A 19,791-nucleotide genomic window follows, 5' to 3' on the forward strand; every position below is an offset into this window, starting at 1 on the left:
GCAAGTGTCGCAGTAAAGGGGGAAGACCAAAGCCAATCGACAGTGCAGGAACAAATCATCCCCAGTGTTGCCCTGCGCAAAAGGAACGGGTTGAAGTCCGTGGTGCTGGGCTTGGAGAACCTCTCGCCTTCTGGACTACCAATTCCCATCAGTCCCAGTTTGCATAGCAGCTGGGAGTCCAGTAGCCTGGATGCCCATAGGCTCTCCAGCCCCGGCAGGGAGACCTGCACGCACAGGGTCGCGGTGATCAAGAGATCGAGAGCCGTCGCTCTTTTGCACCACGGGCCCCCCTGATATTGCGCCACCGCCAGCTTCTTTGGCCGCGATTGCTGCAAGCAGCCCACGGACGCCGTCGGTTCCCTAAGTGGGGAATCATCAGCTTTCAGAGGGGAAGTTGCGACAGTCAGAGCCAAAGGTGCTGCTGTTGCTGCCGCCACCTTAAAAGACGACATAGAATGGTCGGTGCAGTTTGCACAGCGGGGGTGAAATCATAGAAGCTGTCGGGGCAACGGCAGCGCGCGCGCGCGCGCCCCCTGGCTTACCTACCCAGCGGTTTTGCTCGACGGTTGTTGAGCTGCAACTGGTCGGAGGTCGACCTGATGGCCACCAGCTCCAAACCTCTCCAGCCCGTCACTCACGTCATTTTTGACCTGGACGGCACCCTTCTGAATACCGAAACCCTTTACACCGAGGTGATGAATGATGTGTGCGGCCCCTACGGGAAGCAGTTCACTTGGGAGGTGAAAGCCTCCATCATGGGCAGAAGGGAAGCGGAAGCGGTGGTGATGATCCAAAAGGCCCTGGACCTCCCCATAAGCCCTGACCAAATCATGGAAGAAAGTAAGAAGAAGAAGAAAGAGTTGTTCCCCAAATCTGTGTTTTTGCCAGGCACAGAAAAACTAATCCGCCATTTGCATCAGCACAAGATACCCATCGCTGTGGCCAGCAGCTCCATTAAAGAATCTTTTGACATGAAAACAGTCCACCACCAGGCCATATTTCAATTATTTCACCATATTGTGCTGGGAGATCACCCAGAAGTGAAGGCTGGCAAGCCAGCGCCTGATATTTTTCTGGTCTGCGCAAGGAAATTTGACCCTCCGGCCCCTCCAGAAAAGTGCCTCGTGTTTGAAGATGCGCCCAATGGGGTCAAGTCAGGTGTAAGTGCCGGCATGCAAGTGGTCATGGTTCCGGATGAACACCTGGCGAAAGAGTTAACCAAGGAAGCAACCCTGGTTCTCCCCTCCATGAGTGACTTCAAGCCAGAAATGTTCGGCTTGCCAAAATTTCAATAAGGGATACAGTTTCATGTTGACTGCGTTAATCTTGCCATATTGGAGAAAATAGCAAACTCCTTATTTTTTATTATTAAAAGGCTCGTCAGCCTTATTATAAGTTATAGTCTCCATTTCTGCCAGCTCATTTATTGAAATCCGTGAATGCTAGAGAGAAAAAATGGGCCGTGCATGCTATGCCCCTCTTAGCAGCTGACTTCTGAAAGTCCCATTTTTGGCAGTAGCCCCCGCCCCTCCAAAGAGATTTGACACTGAATTGCAGAGCCACTTGGGGAATACCAGACAGGGGTGGAAAAGGGGCTGGGGAATCCTTGGGTGTGAATGCAAACATTTTTCAAAGCTTGCCTACTGTGTTAATAATAATAATAATTTTTATTTATACCCCGCCCTCCCCAGCCAAGGCCGGGCTCAGGGTGGCTAACAAGCAGTAATAACAACAACTTAAATAAATACAACTTAAATGCAACATTAAAATATATTAAAATATTAAAATGCAGCCTCATCACAGGAGGAGAAAGGAAAAGAGAAAAGAAAGAGGGGGAGGGAATCAAACTGGCTCCAAGCCAAAGGCCTGGCGGAACAACTCTGTCTTACAGGCCCTGCGGAAAGAAATCAGGCCCTGGTCTCATGAGGCAGAGCGTTCCACCAGGCCAGTGTTGAAACGGCCCTGGCTCTGGTTGAGGCTAATCTAACTTCCTTAGGGCCTGGGACCACTAGGGTGCTGCTATTTATGGACCTTAAGGTCCTCCATGGGGCGTACCAAAAGAGGCGGTCCTGTAGGTATTAGGGTCCCAGGCCGTGAAGGGCTTTAAAGGTCAAAACCAGCACCTTAAATCTGACCCTGTACTCCACCGGGAGCCAGTGCAGCTGGAAAAGCACTGGGTGAATATGCTCCCATGGCAGAGACCCCATGAGGAGCCTCGCTGCAGCATTCTGGACCTGCTGGAGTTTCTAGGACAATGTTGCCTTGTTTATCTTTCCACATTTTGCAATGATCTGCCTTCTGGTTTTATTTACTCTTTTTTTATTGCATTTGTCTCACGCCTTTGTTAGCTTAAGGGAGCATATGTGATTCTCCCATTCTCTAGAGATAGGTTAGGCTGAGATGGTGGACTGAGCCACAGTCAGCTAGCTCTTTGCATGAACTGGGGATCTGAACTTGGGTCACCCAATGCTCTAGTCTCAACTCCCAACCACTCCAAACATATAAAATCTGGATTGAAAGGGAGATGGCACAAAGTAGAAAACGTTATACTGCCACCAAAGTCTCGTTTGTCTCAAGGATTGTTGCCCAGTTAACTCTATACATTATAAACCGGAAAGCTTGGTCTTGTTTGTGTTTACAGAAGTACAGGTTTTTAAAAGTAATTTATAAGTAGTATGCTGTTTAGACATCTCCGCCTCCAGTTTACATCTTTATGAAGGACTACTCAGAATGTAACTAGAAATTTATAAATTTAAACTGAACCCTTCCTCCTGCAGCATGATCTTAATCTAATAATAATAATTTTATTATTTATACCCCACTCATCTGGCTGGGTTTCCCCAGCCACTCGGGGCAGCTTCCAGCACACATAAAAACATAATAAAACATCAAACACTAAAACCTTCCCGATACAGAGCTGCCTCCTGATGTTTTCTAAAAGTTGTGTCGTTCTTTATCTCCTTGACATCTGATGGGAGGGTGTTCCACAGGGCGGGTGCCACTACCGAGAAGTACCTCTGCCTGGTTCCCTTTAACTTCACTTCTCACAGCGAGGGAACTGCCAGAAAGCACTCAGAGCTGGATTTCAGTGTCCGGGCTAAATTATGGGGGTAGATTAGATGGCCCTTTTTGTTAGAAAAGTAAAAAAATACTGCACCAGGACATTGCAGTAGCTACTGGGTGGTTGGGTATTACAGGGATTCTGCAGCGAGATAAAATAGCTCATCGGATGAAGAGCAGGTCCCACAGAAAACCCTTTCTCTATCCACAAACTTGTCCCTACTCATCCTTTTACTTGGTATAACATCTCTGCCAATAACCATTATTTTTGGCATTTCTCCCCCCAGTGCCAAAAAAGGCAACCTGCAGGAGCACTGCAAACTTACCTTTAGATACACCTTTTACAGCACACACTTTGCAGGCTAGAAGTAGAATTACCACGTAATTCTTTCACAGGAATGGTGGCATTTATGGGTGTTGTTGTTTTTCATTACATAGAGACTTCTATACCTTATGTGGAAAGACGACCAGCCCTATTAGGCAGATTGAGACAGCTGCCACAGGCCACACTGACTTGGGGTGTTACGAAAGGACAGGAAATGATTATTTTTACTCCCAGGAAGAGAGGGGGAGGCACTTGTGGGGTATTCTGTCTCGAGTGTTAAAGTCATGAGGTTGTTCTTGGGTGCTGTGAACACAATACAGTGGTACCTCGGGTTAAGTACTTAATTCGTTCCGGAGGTCCGTACTTAACCTGAAACTGTTCTTAACTTGAAGCACCACTTTAGCTAATGGGGCCTCCTGCTGCTGCCGCGCCGCCGGAGCCCGATTTCTGTTCTCATCCTGAAGCAAAGTTCTTAACCTGAAGCATTATTTCTGGGTTAGCGGAGTCTGTAGCCTGAAGCGTATGTAATCTGAGGTACCACTGTACCCCGTTTCGATTCCCAGCATCTCTAGGTAAAGGTAAAGGGTAAAGGGACCCCTGACCATTAGGTCCAGTCGTGACCAACTCTGGGGTTGCGCGCTCATCTCGCTCTATAGGGCGAGGGAGCTGGTGTTTCTCCGCAGACAGCTTCCAGGTCATGTGGCCAGCATGACTAAGCCGCTTCTGGCGAACCAGAGCAGCGCACGGAAACGCCGTTTACCTTCCCGCCGGAGCGGTACCTATTTATCTACTTGCACTTTGACGTGCTTTCGAACTGCTAGGTTGGCAGGAGCAGGGACCGAGCAACGGGAGCTCACCCCGTCACAGGGATTCGAACCGCCGACCTTCTGATCGGCAAGTCCTGGGCTCTGTGGTTTAACCCACAGTGCTATCCGCGTCCCCCGCATCTCTAGGTAGGGCTGGGGAAAAAACCCTTGTCTGAAGTGCCACCATCAGTCAGTGTGGACAATACTGAGCTAAATGAACCAGTCGTCTAAGTAATAAGACACTTTTCTGTGTTGGAATATCTACAAGGGCAGATTGACACCATACATTTAAAACACACTCAGCGCACAAGACTTACCCCATGGGAATCCTTGGAACTGTAGTTTTTCCCCCACAGAACTGCAACTCCCAGTGCCCCCAAACTACAATTCCCAGGATTCTTTGCGGAGAGGTCATGAGATTTGAATATTTGTTGAATGTCCTTCAAATTACAGTGGTACCTCGGGTTAAGTACTTACTGTAATTTGTTCCGGAGCTCTGTTCTTAACCTGAAACTGTTCTTAACCTGAAGCACCACTTTAGCTAATGGGGCCTCCTGCTGCTGCTGCGCCGCCGGAGCACGATTTCTGTTCTCATCCTGAAGCAAAGTTCTTAACCTGAAGCACTATTTCTGGGTTAGCGGAGTCTGTAACCCGAAGCGTATGTAACCTGAAGCGTATGTAACCTGAGGTACCACTGTAATGTGTTGGATCTGCCCCCGAGAGAGCTTCCTAACTTCCAGCACAGACAGAGGGGAAACTAAGGCTTGTTGCCTCTGTAAAATCTGTAGCATAAAAAGTGCACTGGAAGAACCGTATAAGCAAGAGAAATAATTTGGGGATGGGGGTGGATTAATGCCTAAGGGTACTTTTGCACCTGAAGCAAAGCCTCTTCCCTTTAACAAGGGCTCACAACTGGAGATTGATAGCAGGAAAATGGCACACCCAATAGAATTGGCTGCCTAAAGTGACTACTCAATATTACTTTTATATTTTTGTATTTATTAGATTTATATACCGCACTTCATCATAAGATCTGAGTCACATTGCAAGTATGAAGGGCCACCTGGAACAAATAAGCACCTTTCATACGCACCACAAATGCACAATACAACCATGCACCAGCATTCGAGCATTTATTTCATTCTGAATTAGAGATAGGTAAAGGTAAAGGGACCCCTGACCATTAGGTCTAGTCGTGGCCGACTCGGGGTTGCGGCGCTCATCTCACTTTATTGGCCGAGGGAGCCAGCGTACAGCTTCCGGGTCATGTGGCCAGCCTGACGTAGCCGCTTCTGGCAAACCAGAGCAGTGCACGGAAACATCGTTTACCTTCCCACCAGAGCGGTTCCTATTTATCTACTTGCACTGTGACGTGCTTTTGAACTGCTAGGTTGGCAGGAGCAGGGACCGAGCAATGGGAGCTCACCCCGTTGCGGGGATTCGATCCGCTGACCTTCTGATCGGCAAGTCCTAGGCTCTGTGGTTTAACCCACAGCGCCACCTGCGTCCCGAATTAGAGATAGCCGAGCACAATTTTCAGCATGCGGTGGCAAATGTATGGGTGTGACAAACCCTCCAAAACAAATACCACCTGAACTAAGTTAGGTTGATAATTCTGGGCTGAAAGTAGGAACAGTCCAACAGGTTTGTCAAGTATGACTGCTCTTGCAACCCTCTCTGTACACAAGATGATGTTAATTGGGCAAGGATACTGCGAAGAGGGGGTGCGGGTGGCGCTGTGGCTTAAACCACAGAGCCAGAAGGTCGGCGGTTCGAAGAAATAGCCAAATTAACTGCAAAAAATCGACATCAGGGGGATGAAACATATCAAAAAGAATGGGGAAAATTTATGTTATATATAGAGATGATGTGAAATAGGGAAACCAGTAGAATTAAAATAATATCTCATAACGGGAAAATATAAGAAATTTAGGTAAAGGTAAAGGTACCCCTGCCCGTACGGGCCAGTCTTGACAGACTCTAGGGTTGTGCGCTCATCTCACTCTATAGGCCGGGAGCCAGCGCTGTCCACAGACACTTCCGGGTCACGTGGCCAGCGTGACAAGCTGCATCTGGCGAGCCAGCGCAGCACACGGAAACGCCGTTTACCTTCCTGCTAGTAAGCGGTCCCTATTTATCTACTTGCACCCGGGGGTGCTTTCGAACTGCTAGGTTGGCAGGCGCTGGGACCAAGCAACGGGAGCGCACCGTGCCGCGGGGATTCGAACCGCCGACCTTCTGATCGGCAAGTCCTAGGCGCTGAGGTTTTACCCACAGCGCCACCCGCGTCCCTAACTACAAGAAATTTACTGGATAATAATATCAAAATGAATTAAAAATGTATACGTATTAGGATTATTATTGAACAATATTTGTAAATGAATATAGACAGACAGCAAGAATTTGTATATATAGAAAGAGTTATTTGTTTACGGACATTTAATGGAAAAAATGAACAATCTTGTGGAAAACCAAGACAATGCAAAAAGTCAAAGAGGGCACAAAAAAGCCAGAAGAAGGAAGGAGGGAATCAGCTCGGGAGAGCAAGAACAAATGTGAAATATAATGTATGTGTATGTACAGTATGTAACTAAAAATTTCAATAAAGATCATCTGGGAAAAAAACAAACCAAGTAGAACTGTCGCCCGTGAAAAAGATCAATTAAATCTCCACATAACTGCATTATTCTGATGAAAGCAAACATGACTGGTTTTTCTTTAGGTGACACATCTGCATGGCAGAGCAGCACCATTTTAGAAAGAGCATTTCCTCCTGTGGGAGAGAGGATGCTGTACAAACGCCACAGATGCCTTTTCTGAAATGTTCCCAACGCCTGTGGTTTTTATCATTTATTTACTTTAGTAAGCTGCAATAATCTATACCGTAAATCGGAGCTAGCTTTGAAAACAAGATTTTATCAGTTAATGAGCGACATGTTGCAACGACACTTGCATTGTGTAAGGGAATGAGTCACTCACGGAGAAGAGGCTTTAAGCCATGGGTGGGGAATCTGTGGTCCTCCAGATGTTGTTGTACAACAAAGCACATCATTCTAGCCACCGGCTATGCTGGCTTGGGGCTGAAGGGAGCTGGCAGTCTGGTTACCCTGCCCTGATTTCAACAAAGCACTAAATCAGGCTTCCTCAACCTCAGCCTTCGATATGTTTTTTAGACTACAATTCCCATCATCCCTGACCACTGGTCCTGCTAGCTAGGGATCATGGGAGTTGTAGGCCAAAAACACCTGGAGGGCCAGGGTTGAGGAAGCCTGCACTAAATGGAACCTTTGTGTCAAGAGGCAGACTGCCTGAGTATCAGGTGCATCTGAGAAAGCAGCAGTTTTCTGCCCAGCCGTTGCTGGGAACAGAATTCTGGACCACATGAACCTTTGGTCTATGATTCTAAATCATAGTCTGGGAAAAGAATGCTACTGGCTGCAAGTCCTACCTGCAATCATCATCTGAGGCTGTTCTTTGTGTGCCTTCTCCACGAGAGGTCCAGAGGGTGGCAACACGAGAACGGGCCCTTTCTGCAGAGTCTCCCCGTTTGTGGAATAATCTCCCCAAGGAGGCTCGCATTCCTCTTCAACCAGGCCTTGGGCTGATTAATATTGTATGCCATTTTAAATGTGTCTGTAGGAGTAGATGCGAGGTTATGTGTTTATGTTTGTTATATATTTTGTTTTTATCTCTTTCTTTTTTTGCTGTGAACCTGAGATCTTTGGATGAAGGGTGGTATGCAAATTTAATAATAAACTAAACAATAAATTAATACCCACACTTTACCTGCTGTAAAGTGTCTCATACTGGTTATTAACAACTCTTACCACACCTCCACCTTTTTTGGTCTGAGCCTCCGTTACTATGAAAGCATTTTCATGCTATCTTTCCAAGTGTCCAGAGTGGCTGACACCCAGAGACTCAGCAGACGTTCATATTCATTTGTTACTCTCCGTAAACAGCATGAAAAACTTGAAACGAAAGCAAAAAAGTAGTAATCAGAAATTATTTTTTATTACTGTGCAGTCAAACAACGCCCAACTGCAGAAAAAAAGTAAAATACTCCAAGAAAGACTTGCAAAAGATCCTGACACCACATAAGGAATTCAAAATATTCCAGCTGTTAAACCAGGGATGGGGAACCTGTGGCTTTTCAGATGTGAGTTTTCCTTCTGCCAGAAGCCCCCTTCCCAATATCCCTTCAATAAACTCTCAATGCCTTCTCTGAGGCATGAGAAGACCCTGTGAGATATGAGAAGTAAAAACTGACTGCCTCTGCTGGTCTTGGCCAAGGCTGAAAGCACCTTCATATCAGCCTGGATAAGCTCATTTGGTTAGAGCACGGTGCTGATAACGCCAAGGTTGCAAGTTTGATTCCCGTATAGGATAGCTACGTATTCCTGCATTGCAGGGGGTCAGACTAGATGCTCCTTGGGGTCCCTTCCAATTCTACAATTCTATGATTTCTATCTCCATCTCAAGACATGTGCTAAAAGACAAACCTTTCATATTCTTTCACTTGATAACAGAAGTTGTGTTTCCTGTTACGGATCAAATTACGTGGAAAACCTTTCAGGGTCTCCTTTCTGCCCGTCCTCTAAAAATGTTGCAACTCTAAAATCAGTTATGTAGTAGGAAGGGAGAAGTTTGAGCAATACAGGGTCTTCATTCGTGCGCATGAAGGGTTTGCCTTCCCTCCCACATCAGCATAGCCAATGGTCAGGAATGATGGGAACTGTAGTTACAGCATCCGAAGAGCCACCAATACTCAATCCTGGGCCTAAACTCTGAAGGCCTCACCATATATATCCCCCCCAAATAAACACTGAGAAGAGAAGCCTTATGTATTTTATTCTTTTCCAAAAGCAGAGGGTTGACAACATGGAATTTGGCTGACATTGTGAACAAGTTCAATACTGATAATGGATGATCAGTCTATCAACCTCACTGCTCACTTAAAAAAAATAATAATAGAGGGCTGTGTCCTTTTCACCCATTACTTTCCACAATCTATCGAGGATGAAGTGGCAGGAAGCACTCCCCACATCCTCACACACAAATTTTGGTAGCAGAAGTCAAGATGCCTCAGGAATCAAAAACTCCACGGTGCAGAAAAGAAAGCTATGCTTGCCACAGATCAAGTCCGATAGGGATCAATCCTTATTGAAAAAGGCATAGAAAAGATTCTCCCATGTGGGGGAAAAGGACACACAAGACTCAGAAGAGACTCTTGTGTTCTCTCTGCAAAGTCCTTACCTATATACAGTACCAGCACTGTGATGTGCAACAGGCGACTGGCCAACTCCAGAGCAACTTCCCCCGAAGAAAAAGCATCCCGTATCAGAGCTCAGGAGAAGAGACCTCGCTTTGACCAGGCGGACTGGGCAACCTGAGCTCTGCGTTGTTACGGACCACCGTGAAGAGGCTCACGACGGCCAGGAGGGCCATCACCATCATGACAGAGCAGATGGTGAACATGTTCCTGGTGCCTGTCTTGTAGTCGCTGTCGTGGAGGATCAGCAGGCCGAGGCAGGCCAGCAGGTTGAGCGGGACGCGGAACCAGTGCATGACACCTGCCTGGTCCTTCTCGGGGATCACCTTCTGCCGCAGAAAACCCATAGAAGGGAAGTAGAGCCCGCAAGACAGCTCAATGAGCAGGAAGGCCAAGAAGGACTCGGAAGGGTTCTCCTGCCCAGGGTTGGTAGAGAAAGTCAGCATGAAGAGGGAGAAGAAAACCATCAGGACCGAGAGGGAAAGGATGTGCATGGGCTGCAGGTGGTATTTCTTGGAGGTTGCGACGCGGTAGAGCGATGAGCCTGCCATGCTGGCCGCCATGAAACTAGAGAAGACGATGCCCAGGGGTGGGTTGTGGGGATCTAGGACGGGAGTCCAAAGGAAGATGAAGATGTAGATGACACTCTCAAACAAAGCCTGGATGGTACCCAAAAGCAAGACTCGGCGGTCTGAGAGGAGGCACTTCAAGGCATCAGTGCAAGTCCTGGAGAGAGCCCTCTTCTTGCCATAATTTTCGTCCCAGTTCTTCATCGCCAGGACACCCGCCAGCATGAGAAAGGGGATGGAGACCATGAAAGGGGCCACCGGGCCCAGCCCCAGCCATTCGGCAAAGACGTTGGCTACCACGCCGGCTCCGATAGCGATGATGCCATTCCAAAAAGCCGCCTTGGAGAAGGTAGCGGGGATCCACTCAGCAGGGAAGTCGTGGCGTTCCACGTGCTCATGGACGTACCACGCCTCGAAGGCGGAGAAGAGCAGGGCAGTGGACAGCCCCCCTAATATCCTTCCCACAATGAGCACAAAATAATCCCAGGAGAGCTTTGTGAGGCAGCAGACGGAATAAGTCAAGGAGAAAAGGATGCAGGATTTCTTACGGCCCAGGCGGTCAACCAAGGAGCTGGAGACCAGCCCAAACAGCACGCTGGAGGCAAAGCCACAGACGTAGATGATGGTGATCTGAGCCTCCAAGAAGTGGTAGTGCTGGTACAGTTTGTAGAGATAAGGTCCCTGCAGCCAATCAGCGGCAAGGGCCAAGAAGTAGACCTGGTAATAGTCTAGCTGGAACCGCAGGAAGGCTGGGTTGGAGCAAGACCTGCCGGTGATCTTGGAACGGCAGGCGGAGAACTCCAAGCCAATGCATATCAGCAGGAGGAAAGCAAAAGCAACATAGGCAGTGACCAGCATGGTGTTCTAAATCATCATGTGCAGCGCATCTCCCAAGATCTGCTCCCGACACACCTGAAAGAGAAGGCAAGAGATACAGATGTGACAATTTGCACTAGGCAGCTTTGCAGCAAGACTTGGAGGTGGGCAGAGCAGAGTTTATCTGTGGTGCATTTACACTTCTGAAAAAGCTTAGCACAAACTGTATGTACTCGGTGCACACTTTTGTGCAGTCCTAACACTTTCACATACCCTGCACACTAAAGATGACACCCCACCCCACACCTTGCACAGACAAATCCTCTAAGCTCACCATTATGTTGGAAAGGCTGTGGAGAACGAGGTTCCTATATTCATGTGTGGTGGGTGTGCCCTGTGGTCCATGTCTTTTGGGGGAAAGTTTTTAATCTGACCTCCAAAATCACTAAACAATCTATCCCTCCTAATTTGGCACTTGCCTTGTTATGATTAGATTTGACCGCAAATTCTACCCTTAAATCTAAATAATTAATTTCCTTCCTGTTCACAGCAGCTAGGCTAGTTATTGCCCAACAATGGAAGGAAACTTCTAATATACCAATAGAGGCTTGTGTTAATAACATCTGGAGCATTGCTCTGTCAAAATGCCTCATATACCATCAGTGACTAATCAAAGGCATCTCTGAAAAAGATACCTTTGACACAATCTGGTCTCCCTTTTTCTCTTCTATTGAAGAAGAACAGGATATTTTAATGCCACCATCATCACAGAAGTGTCTGTGGAGGGGATATATTGATTGAACATATATTGTATTATAACTTTATTGTAACTTTTGAATACATGTTTTTAAATGCATGAATGACGACACCCCAAAACTTTGAACACATTTTGAAACAATGAGTACATTAAGTGAACAATTTATTGCCCAGCCATCTGCAACAAATGGGAGGCACCTCCAGGTAACCAAGAAGAAAGTTTTGTGTAAACTAGAAGAGGATCAACTTCTCCTTTCATGCTACTAATATTTATAATACACTGCTAAATGAGCCTTCCATTCATAAGCAATATAGCTCTAAGTACCAAAATGCTGGCTGTACACAACAAAAGACAAATCATCGTCAGGCTGTTTGTTAAGTGTCCTAGAGCATTGCTTCTCAACTGTTTTCTAACCCATGTTCCATCTTTGCAATACGGAAACCCCACACCTCCCCTCTTATTTTAACTGCATTTTTAAATGGATAGAAATTGCATAAACTTGATCATGATTATTTTACTCATATTGTACATATTCTTTGGGAACACTCAGGTCCCACCCACCTGCCCAATATATTCTTATGCTTCACAGGTGGAAAAACACTGTTCAGGAGGGACACTGTTCAGGAGAGTAGTGGACTAGGTGAAACTTTGGTCTTCTCCAGCAGGGCAATTCTTATGTTCACAAGCTACATAGTGGTATTTCTGAGCATACAAGGTGGTGTGCGTGTAACAACAGGGCTAGCTTCCATGTGTACTTTAGCTTATCTTTCAACTTCATCTTGTAGTTTTTAAAGTTGGCACAGACTAGAATTGCAAACTAGACAGAGTGTAAAAGCATAAGCATATGGAGGTTAGAGTCAAAAAGGGGTTAAGGAACCTAATGTTCCCATACCTAACCAGGGACGCGGGTGGCACTGTGTTCTAAACCACTGAGCTTCTTGGGCTTGCTGATCAGAAGGTTGGCAGTTCGAATCCCCATGATGGGGTGATAAATAGGTACCGTTGTGGCGGGAAGGTAAATGGCGTTTCCGTGTGCTCTGGTTTCCATCACGGTGTTCCATTGCACCAGAAGTGGTTTAGTCATGCTGGCCACATGACCCGGAAAGCTGTCTGTGGACAAACGCTGGCTCCATTGGCCTGAAAGCAAGATGAGCGCCACAACCCCATAGTCACCTTTGACTGGACTTAACCATCCAGGGGTTCTTTACTTTTTACCTAACCTATAACCTCAAGATTGTTCTGGACTTCTAACTGGCATCACTTCCAGCCAGCAGGGTCAGAGATGAAGTATCGAACAATATCTGGAGGGCCGCAGACTCTCCACCCCCCGGATAGGGGAATGGGGAGCAATGCTGGGCATTCAAGCCCAAGTGAGAAGGGAAGAGACAGCTTTGTTCTACTGATAAAGCCAAATTACTTTAAGATTTTCCCCCACCACCATGAGAGATACAATCCATGCCTCCCCCCACCCCCACTCCTCAAGACTAAGAAAGAGAAATTGAGTGAGCCTGAGATTACTAGAGACTGTTAGATATAAGGATTTGCTTGAAAATAAAACCCCAAGGTGGCTGTCACCAATGGAAGCGAAGGCTCAGAAAAAGCTCAATATGGAGGCCAAATGGCCGAAATATTGGGAAATTTTGGAACAAGAGGGAGACAGATTAAAACTGCAGAGTTTTGAAAAATTAAAAAATAGAGTGCGAGATTGGCTTCACTATTATCAGATAATGGAGGCATATAATTTGGATAAAAAAATTGGCTTCCAGGTGGAAAAATCAAAATTGGAAACAGAACTGTTAGATTCCAAAACTAAGAATTTGTCAAGAATGTATAACTTGCTGTTGAAATGGAATACTCAGGATGAAACGGTGAAATCTGTTATGATTAAATGGGCACAAGATGTTGGACACAACATTATGATGGCTGACTGGGAACAGTTATGGACCACAGGTATGAAGTTCACGGCATGTTATGCCTTAAGAGAGAATATAATGAAAATGATATACAGGTGGTACATGACACCAGTCAAGCTTGCGAAAATTTATCATTTGCCCGATAATAAATGTTGGAAATGTAAAGAGACCGAAGGTATATTCTTTCACCTTTGGTGGACATGCCCAAGGATTAAGGCTTTCTGGGAGATGATCTATAACGAAATGAAAAAGGTATTTAAATATACCTTTTTGAAGAAACCAGAGGCCTTTCTCCTGGGCATGGTCGGCCAATTGGTGCCAAAGAAGGATAGAACTTTCTTTATGTATGCTACAACAGCAGCAAGAATACTAATTGCAAAGCATTGGAAGACACAAGATCTATCCACCCTGGAAGAATGGCAGATGAAGGTGATGGACTACATGGAACTGGCGGAAATGACTGGCAGAATCCAAGACCAGGGAGAAGAGTCGGTGGAGGAAGATTGGAAGAAATTCAAAGACTATTTACAGAAACATTGCAAGATTAATGAATGTTAGAATGATGTTGGAATGAATTTATGTGATTTTAGCAGAAATGTTACAAAGATTTAGGAAAAATAGACTGTTAATTGGTGAAAGGAGGGAAAGTAAAGTTATATTAATTTCAAGATAAATTTACAGGACAAAAATTTGAAAAGAGGGAAAGGATTTGCTGAAATGGATAATTGACTTAGAATACAAAAAAGGGAGGTGTGAGGAGGTCAGGGAAATAAGTTAATGAAAGATCAGTAATGGGAAGATTTGCTGTATTTTTTATTGATTTTTCTTTTTTGCTTAATGGATTTCAATTCTCTGTTTTTTCTTTTTGATTTTTCTTTTTGATTTTTCTTTTTTGTATTTTATCTTTTCTTGTTTAAAATGAGGTTTTTTTTATTTTTCTTGTTGTATTTCCAATAACTTTAATAAATATTTTATTAAAAAAAAAAGAGAGATTACTAGAGGCTGTTACAGCCAAGTATTCCTCATGTTGTTTCAAATGCTTCCCATACGAGCAGTGAAAAACAAGCTCAACCAGCTAAACTAGCCATCTCCTCCACCACACAGCAATCAAGAACAACTTTGTTGGCTGAACTACAAAACTGTCTCCCAAGGACTCCTTTGAAGCCTGTTATTAAAATGTCTGTAATACCTCTACAGCCAGGAGGCAGAAGCCACTAAAAATATCTGCGAGTGTAATATTATTGCAGCAATCCTGAATTACAACTTTCCTACAACTCAGCTATGGAGCTTGTAGCTCTCATGTTAACCTGATAAGGATCAACATCCACACCTTACCTCTATGCAAATATTAACAATGAAAACCAGAAAGAGCAATTTAAACTCATTACTTCAGAAAGCAATTGTAAACGCATATAGTTTCCTCACAAACCCATAATGTTTGCCTCCATAACCTTCCATTGTATAACTAATTATCACTGATCCCTAAAAATGTGAATCTCTCTATTTACTGGTCAAACCCTATTCAGGTTTTCAATTTATGCTCAACTCCTCACCAGATTCATGGCATCAGATTCATCTCCAATGCCTGTAGGAGATTATCTTTAGAACAGAACAGCCACCTGCTTCACAATGGTATTAGGAGAATAGAGGAACTAAGAGTATTTTATTTTCCCAAGCTTTAAAGGAGCAGCACAGTTTAGATCTAAAGAAAGCATGAACGGGCTTATTTGGCTTTTGCAATCAGATTTAGGAAAGCGTGGAAGTCTGGCAAGCTAAAACCAGTGCTTTTTTAGGGAGAACTCACCAGAACTCAGTTCCAGCACCTCTCAGGTGGGTTCCAGCACCTCCCAGGTAAGTTCTGGCAGCTCTCAGGCGGGTGCCATTGCCATTCTAAGAGAAAGAGAGAGGTGTTCATGGTGAGTTCCGTCACTGCCTAAAACCAGGTAATAATACATTAAGTTATTTGTTTTTTAACTGTGATTTATTAACTAAAAAGTATTCGTTACAGAAAATACACTGTATTAACAACACAATCCTGTGCACCCAGAGTGGCTGGAGCAACCCAGTCAGATGGGCAGGGTACAAATAATAAAATTATTATTATTACTGGGAAGTATGTCCCATTTAACATAATGGGGCTTACTTACAGGAGGCAAGTGTGCAGCCTAAGCAAATTAAGGCAGGCAATGCCAACACCGTGTCCTCAAAACAATTCATGTGTACAGATTTACCGTATTTTTTGCACCGTTAACACTCACTTTTTTCCTCCTAGAAAGGGGAAATGTCTGTGCGTGTTATGGAGGGAATCCCTACGGGTGGCGGGGGGATCTGCTGCAGTCGTGAGCAGAGGATCCATGGTTCCCCTTCCTTCCCTCCTCCATGGCTTGCTTTGAAACAGCAAAGCGGGAGAAGAGCCGCTGAGTGGGGAGGAGAGGGGGACAGAGAGTCTGCTTGTTTTAAAGGAGCAAAGTGGGAGAGGAGAGGAGCCTTCTCCCCTTATACCCCTCTTCTGCATTATTAGCAGCATCCTTCTCCACACACCCCACGTGTGCTCCTTGTCCCTCGAGTGCTTTTCCTTCCCTCCCCACTTAAAACGTGGTTACAAACACGGATCAACATGGATCCTCAGGATTTTTGCACTGGGTCACCCCAAATTCACCATCAGATCACATAGCATGTCCATGGCTACATCTTGCACCAAAAAAATCACGCACCCACTGTTGCCTGGGGTGCAAAAACGTGGTTACAAAGCATGGATCCACATGGATCCTCAGGATTTTTGCATTGGGCTACTCCAAACTCACTGTCAGATCACATGTCTGTGGCCACAGCATGAACCACAAAAATCATACATCCACTGTTTTGTTTAGAATATTTTTTTTCTTGTTCTCCTCCTCTAAAAACTACATGCGTGTTATGGTCAGGTGCGTGTTATAGAGCGAAAAATACGGGTAGATTAAGCTATTAGCTCCCATGCCGCAGCAGCTCAGGAACAGAAGACACTTTGGCTAAGCCTGAGAGGGGGGCAGGCTTCGATACACCTCCTCCCCATATAGCCCAAATCCCTACACACACATAGTAGGATGGCGCTTCTGAGGCGAAACAGAGAAAAGTTCTCTCCACACCACCACCCAGGGGAGATGGCTGCATGCAGAGCTAGGGTTGTCACCTGTCCTGTATAATTCAGGATTGTCCCATATTTCAATGCAAAATGCTACGTCCTGTATTGCTAGTTCAGGTCTTTTCTCTCTTTCTATCCAGGTCAGCCTGGATAGCTCAGTTGGTCAGAGTGAGGTACTGATAACGCCAAGGTTGCAGGTTCCATCCCCGTATGGGATGGCTGCATATTCCTGTACTGCAGCGGGCTGGGACTCGATGATCCCCCGGGTCCCTTCTGACTACAGTGGCCCCTCGGGTTAAGAACTTAATTCGTTCTGGAGGTCTGTTCTTAACCTGAAACTGTTCTTAACCTGAAGCACCACTTTAGCTAATGGGGCCTCCTGCTGCTGCCGCACCGCTGGAGCACGCTTTCTGTTCTCATCCTGAAGCAAAGTTCTTAAGCTGAGGTAATATTTTTGGGTTAGCGGGGTCTGTAACCTGAAGCGTATGCAACCTGAGGTACTACTGTACATACATGATGATAATGATAATAATAATTTATTATTTATACCCCACCCATCTGTCTGGGTTTCCACATGATTCTACGATTCTCTCTGTCCCTCTCTCTGCCAAGTTAGGGAACCTTTGCAAAGGCGGGTGTGCGAAACGTCATGCAGCGGAGTCAAGCGCAGCCAGATTTACAAATTCATATTGTGTGTAAGAACCTTTTAATGAGGGTGAAAGAGGAGAGCGCAAAATATGGTCTGAAGCTCAACATCAAAAAAACGAAGATCATGGCCACTGGGCCCATCACCTCCTGGCAAATAGATGGGGAAGAAATGGAGGCAGTGAGAGATTTTACTTTCTTGGGCTCCATGATCACTGCAGATGGTGACAGCAGCCACAAAATTAAAAGACGCCTGCTTCTTCGGAGAAAAGCAATGACAAACCTAGACAGCAGAGACAACACCACCTTGCCAACAAAGGTCCGTATAGTTAAAGCTATGGTTTTCCCAGTAGCGATGTATGGAAGTGAGAGCTGGACCATAAAGAAGGCTGGTCGCCAAAGAATTGATGCTTTTGAATTCTGGTGCTGGAGGAGACTCTTGAGAGTCCCATGGACTGCAAGAAGATCAAACCTCTCCATTCTGAAGGAAATCAGCCCTGAGTGCTCACTGGAAGACCAGATCCTGAAGCTGAGGCTCCAATACTTTGGCCACCTCATGAGAAGAGAAGACTCCCTGGAAAAGACCCTGATGTTGGGAAAGATGGAGGGCACAAGGAGAAGGGGACGACAGAGGATGAGATGGTTGGATGGTGTTCTCGAAGCTACCGGCATGAGTTTGACCAAACTGCGGGAGGCAGTGGAAGACAGGAGTGCCTGGCATGCACAATTGTGTGTGAGTGATAAGATTGTACAGTGGTACCTCAGGTTACAGACACTTCAGGTTACAGATTCCGGTAACTCAGAAATAGTACCTCGGGTTAAGAACTTTGCTTCAGGATAAGAACAGAAATCGTGCTCCGGCGGCAGCAGGAGGCCCCATTAGCTAAAGTGGTGCTTCAGGTTAAGAACAGTTTCAGGTTAAGAACGGACCTCCAGAACGAATTAAGTACTTAACCCGAGGTACCACTGTAATGGATTGGGGGGGGGAGGGGAAATAAATCGCACCCCAGAACAAAGTGGCAGCCCTAATGCGAGAGTGTCCTCCACCCGCATTTCCAGAGCGGGAAGGGGAAGAAGCAACACGCCCTTCCCCGACCCCCCGCTTCTCGCAGGGCCCCCTCCCCACGTTCCTGCCCCGCCAACGAGGTCGCCTCTCTCGCCCAGCCCTCTTCGCTTCCGACCCTTCGGCCTGAGGGAGGGGAATTCCCCTCCCCCAGCCGCCCCACTGGACTCCCCCCCCCCCCGCCCATGGCCCTTCCCTTTACCAACCTGCCTGGGTCTCTCTCCGGCTCCCCTCCCCTCAGTCCCGTTCTCTCCGCCGGGGGGAGCTCAGGCTGCATGCCCGACGTCTCGCTTCCGCTTCCGCTTCCGGAGCCGCCGCGCTGCCTGTCACGTGGCCGCCAGCCGCGCGCTCGGCCTGTCGCGAGTTCGCCCCCTGGAGGCGAGCGCCGCGAATGCAGGCTGCTTTGCGGTGCGAGCTGTTTTAAGCGCCCGGTCCGTCCTGCTTTTTATTTAATACAAATTTAATTTAGCAGCAGCAGCAGCATGCACACTTCTTCAGATATCTGTATCTGTATCTGAAGTGTATCTGAAGAAGTGTGCATGCACACGAAAGCTCATACCAAGAACTAACTTAGTTGGTCTTTAAGGTGCTACTGGAAGGGGAAAATATTTTTGTTTGTTTGTTTTGCATCTCTTGTAAGAAGAGGATTTAATTTTTATGCTCCACCACGTATTACAAAAAGTACCTCTAAAGAAAGCTGAAGCGGTGGCGGACAGTTCCAACCAAAATACGGCAAAAAATACACAGGTACATAAAAACAACAACATTGCATTAATACGAAATCAAGAGAAGAAACTTTTTTATATAAAATAATGGAAATGGTTTATTGAATATTTACAGACTGTAAACAGATAAGAACATTGGCAGGTGTATTGTAAGAACCAGCAGTTTTATAAGAGTATATATTTGAAGGAGATGAATAAATGAACAAATTGAGTTAATTTGGATTGGCAGAAAATAATAAAAATGAACTTAAGGAACCGCAGAAAGAGGGGGAAGGAAGTCAAGTTTTGAAATGTTAAAATTACACACACACTCTCTCTGTCTCTCTCTCTCTCTATGGCTAACATATGAAATGGGTCCAGTTACAGATAGGTAGCCGTGTTGGTCTGCCATAGTCAAAACAAAAAAAAAAAAATTTCCTTCCAGTAGCACCTTAAAGACCAACTAAGTTAGTTCTTGGTATGAGCTTTCGTGTGCATGCACACTTCTTCAGATACACTGAAACAGAAGTTGCCAGATCCTTCTATATAGTGAGAAGGTGGGGAGGGGTATTACTCAGAAGGGTGGTGGGAATGGGTGATTGGCAGATAGCTGTGATGAGCCTGTTGACGACTCTTAACAACTGCAATAGGTCTTACAGGAAAAAGCAAGGGGTGAGAAGGTGAAAAATGGCTTTGTCATGTATAATGAGATAAGAATCCAATGTCTTTGTTCAGACCAG

The 19,791-nt window shown here is 45.8% G+C and overlaps 2 protein-coding genes and 1 long non-coding RNA gene across 4 annotated transcripts in view; 1 reads left to right on the plus strand and 2 right to left on the minus strand.

Annotated features, from left to right (window-relative positions):
* The first annotated feature begins 406 nt into the window (after positions 1 to 406).
* LOC310755959 (pseudouridine-5'-phosphatase-like) lies at positions 407 to 1,399 on the plus strand. The gene has a single exon (XM_083599512.1). The coding sequence runs from the start codon at positions 600 to 602 to the stop codon at positions 1,293 to 1,295; it is 696 nt and encodes a 231-aa protein (XP_083455638.1). The 5' UTR covers positions 407 to 599; the 3' UTR covers positions 1,296 to 1,399.
* A 5,442-nt stretch (positions 1,400 to 6,841) lies between these two features.
* The window catches only part of LOC310755986, a 39,916-nt gene continuing 26,966 nt past the window's right edge, over positions 6,842 to 19,791 (minus strand). The window contains exons 2-3 of the long non-coding RNA XR_014544604.1: positions 8,547 to 9,447; positions 6,842 to 7,774 (exon numbers count right to left, since the gene is read on the minus strand). This is a non-coding gene — a long non-coding RNA (uncharacterized lncRNA). The remainder of the gene's footprint in view (positions 7,775 to 8,546; positions 9,448 to 19,791) is intronic.
* Positions 9,026 to 18,671, minus strand: MFSD5 (major facilitator superfamily domain containing 5). Of its 2 annotated transcripts, XM_083599405.1 has the most exons (3): positions 18,554 to 18,671; positions 15,323 to 15,408; positions 9,026 to 10,944 (listed from the first exon to the last, which is right to left on the minus strand). In XM_083599405.1, the coding sequence occupies exon 3, from the start codon at positions 10,888 to 10,890 to the stop codon at positions 9,532 to 9,534; it is 1,359 nt and encodes a 452-aa protein (XP_083455531.1). In that variant the 5' UTR covers positions 10,891 to 10,944; positions 15,323 to 15,408; positions 18,554 to 18,671; the 3' UTR covers positions 9,026 to 9,531. The 2 variants fall into 2 exon arrangements, with proteins under 2 accessions (XP_083455531.1, XP_083455532.1); XM_083599406.1 differs by lacking the exon at positions 15,323 to 15,408 and having other exon boundaries at positions 18,554 to 18,649.

The sequence above is a fragment of the Podarcis filfolensis genome, assembly GCF_964270895.1.
Source record: "Podarcis filfolensis genome assembly, chromosome: 2".
NCBI classification, from domain to species: Eukaryota; Metazoa; Chordata; class Lepidosauria; order Squamata; family Lacertidae; genus Podarcis; species Podarcis filfolensis.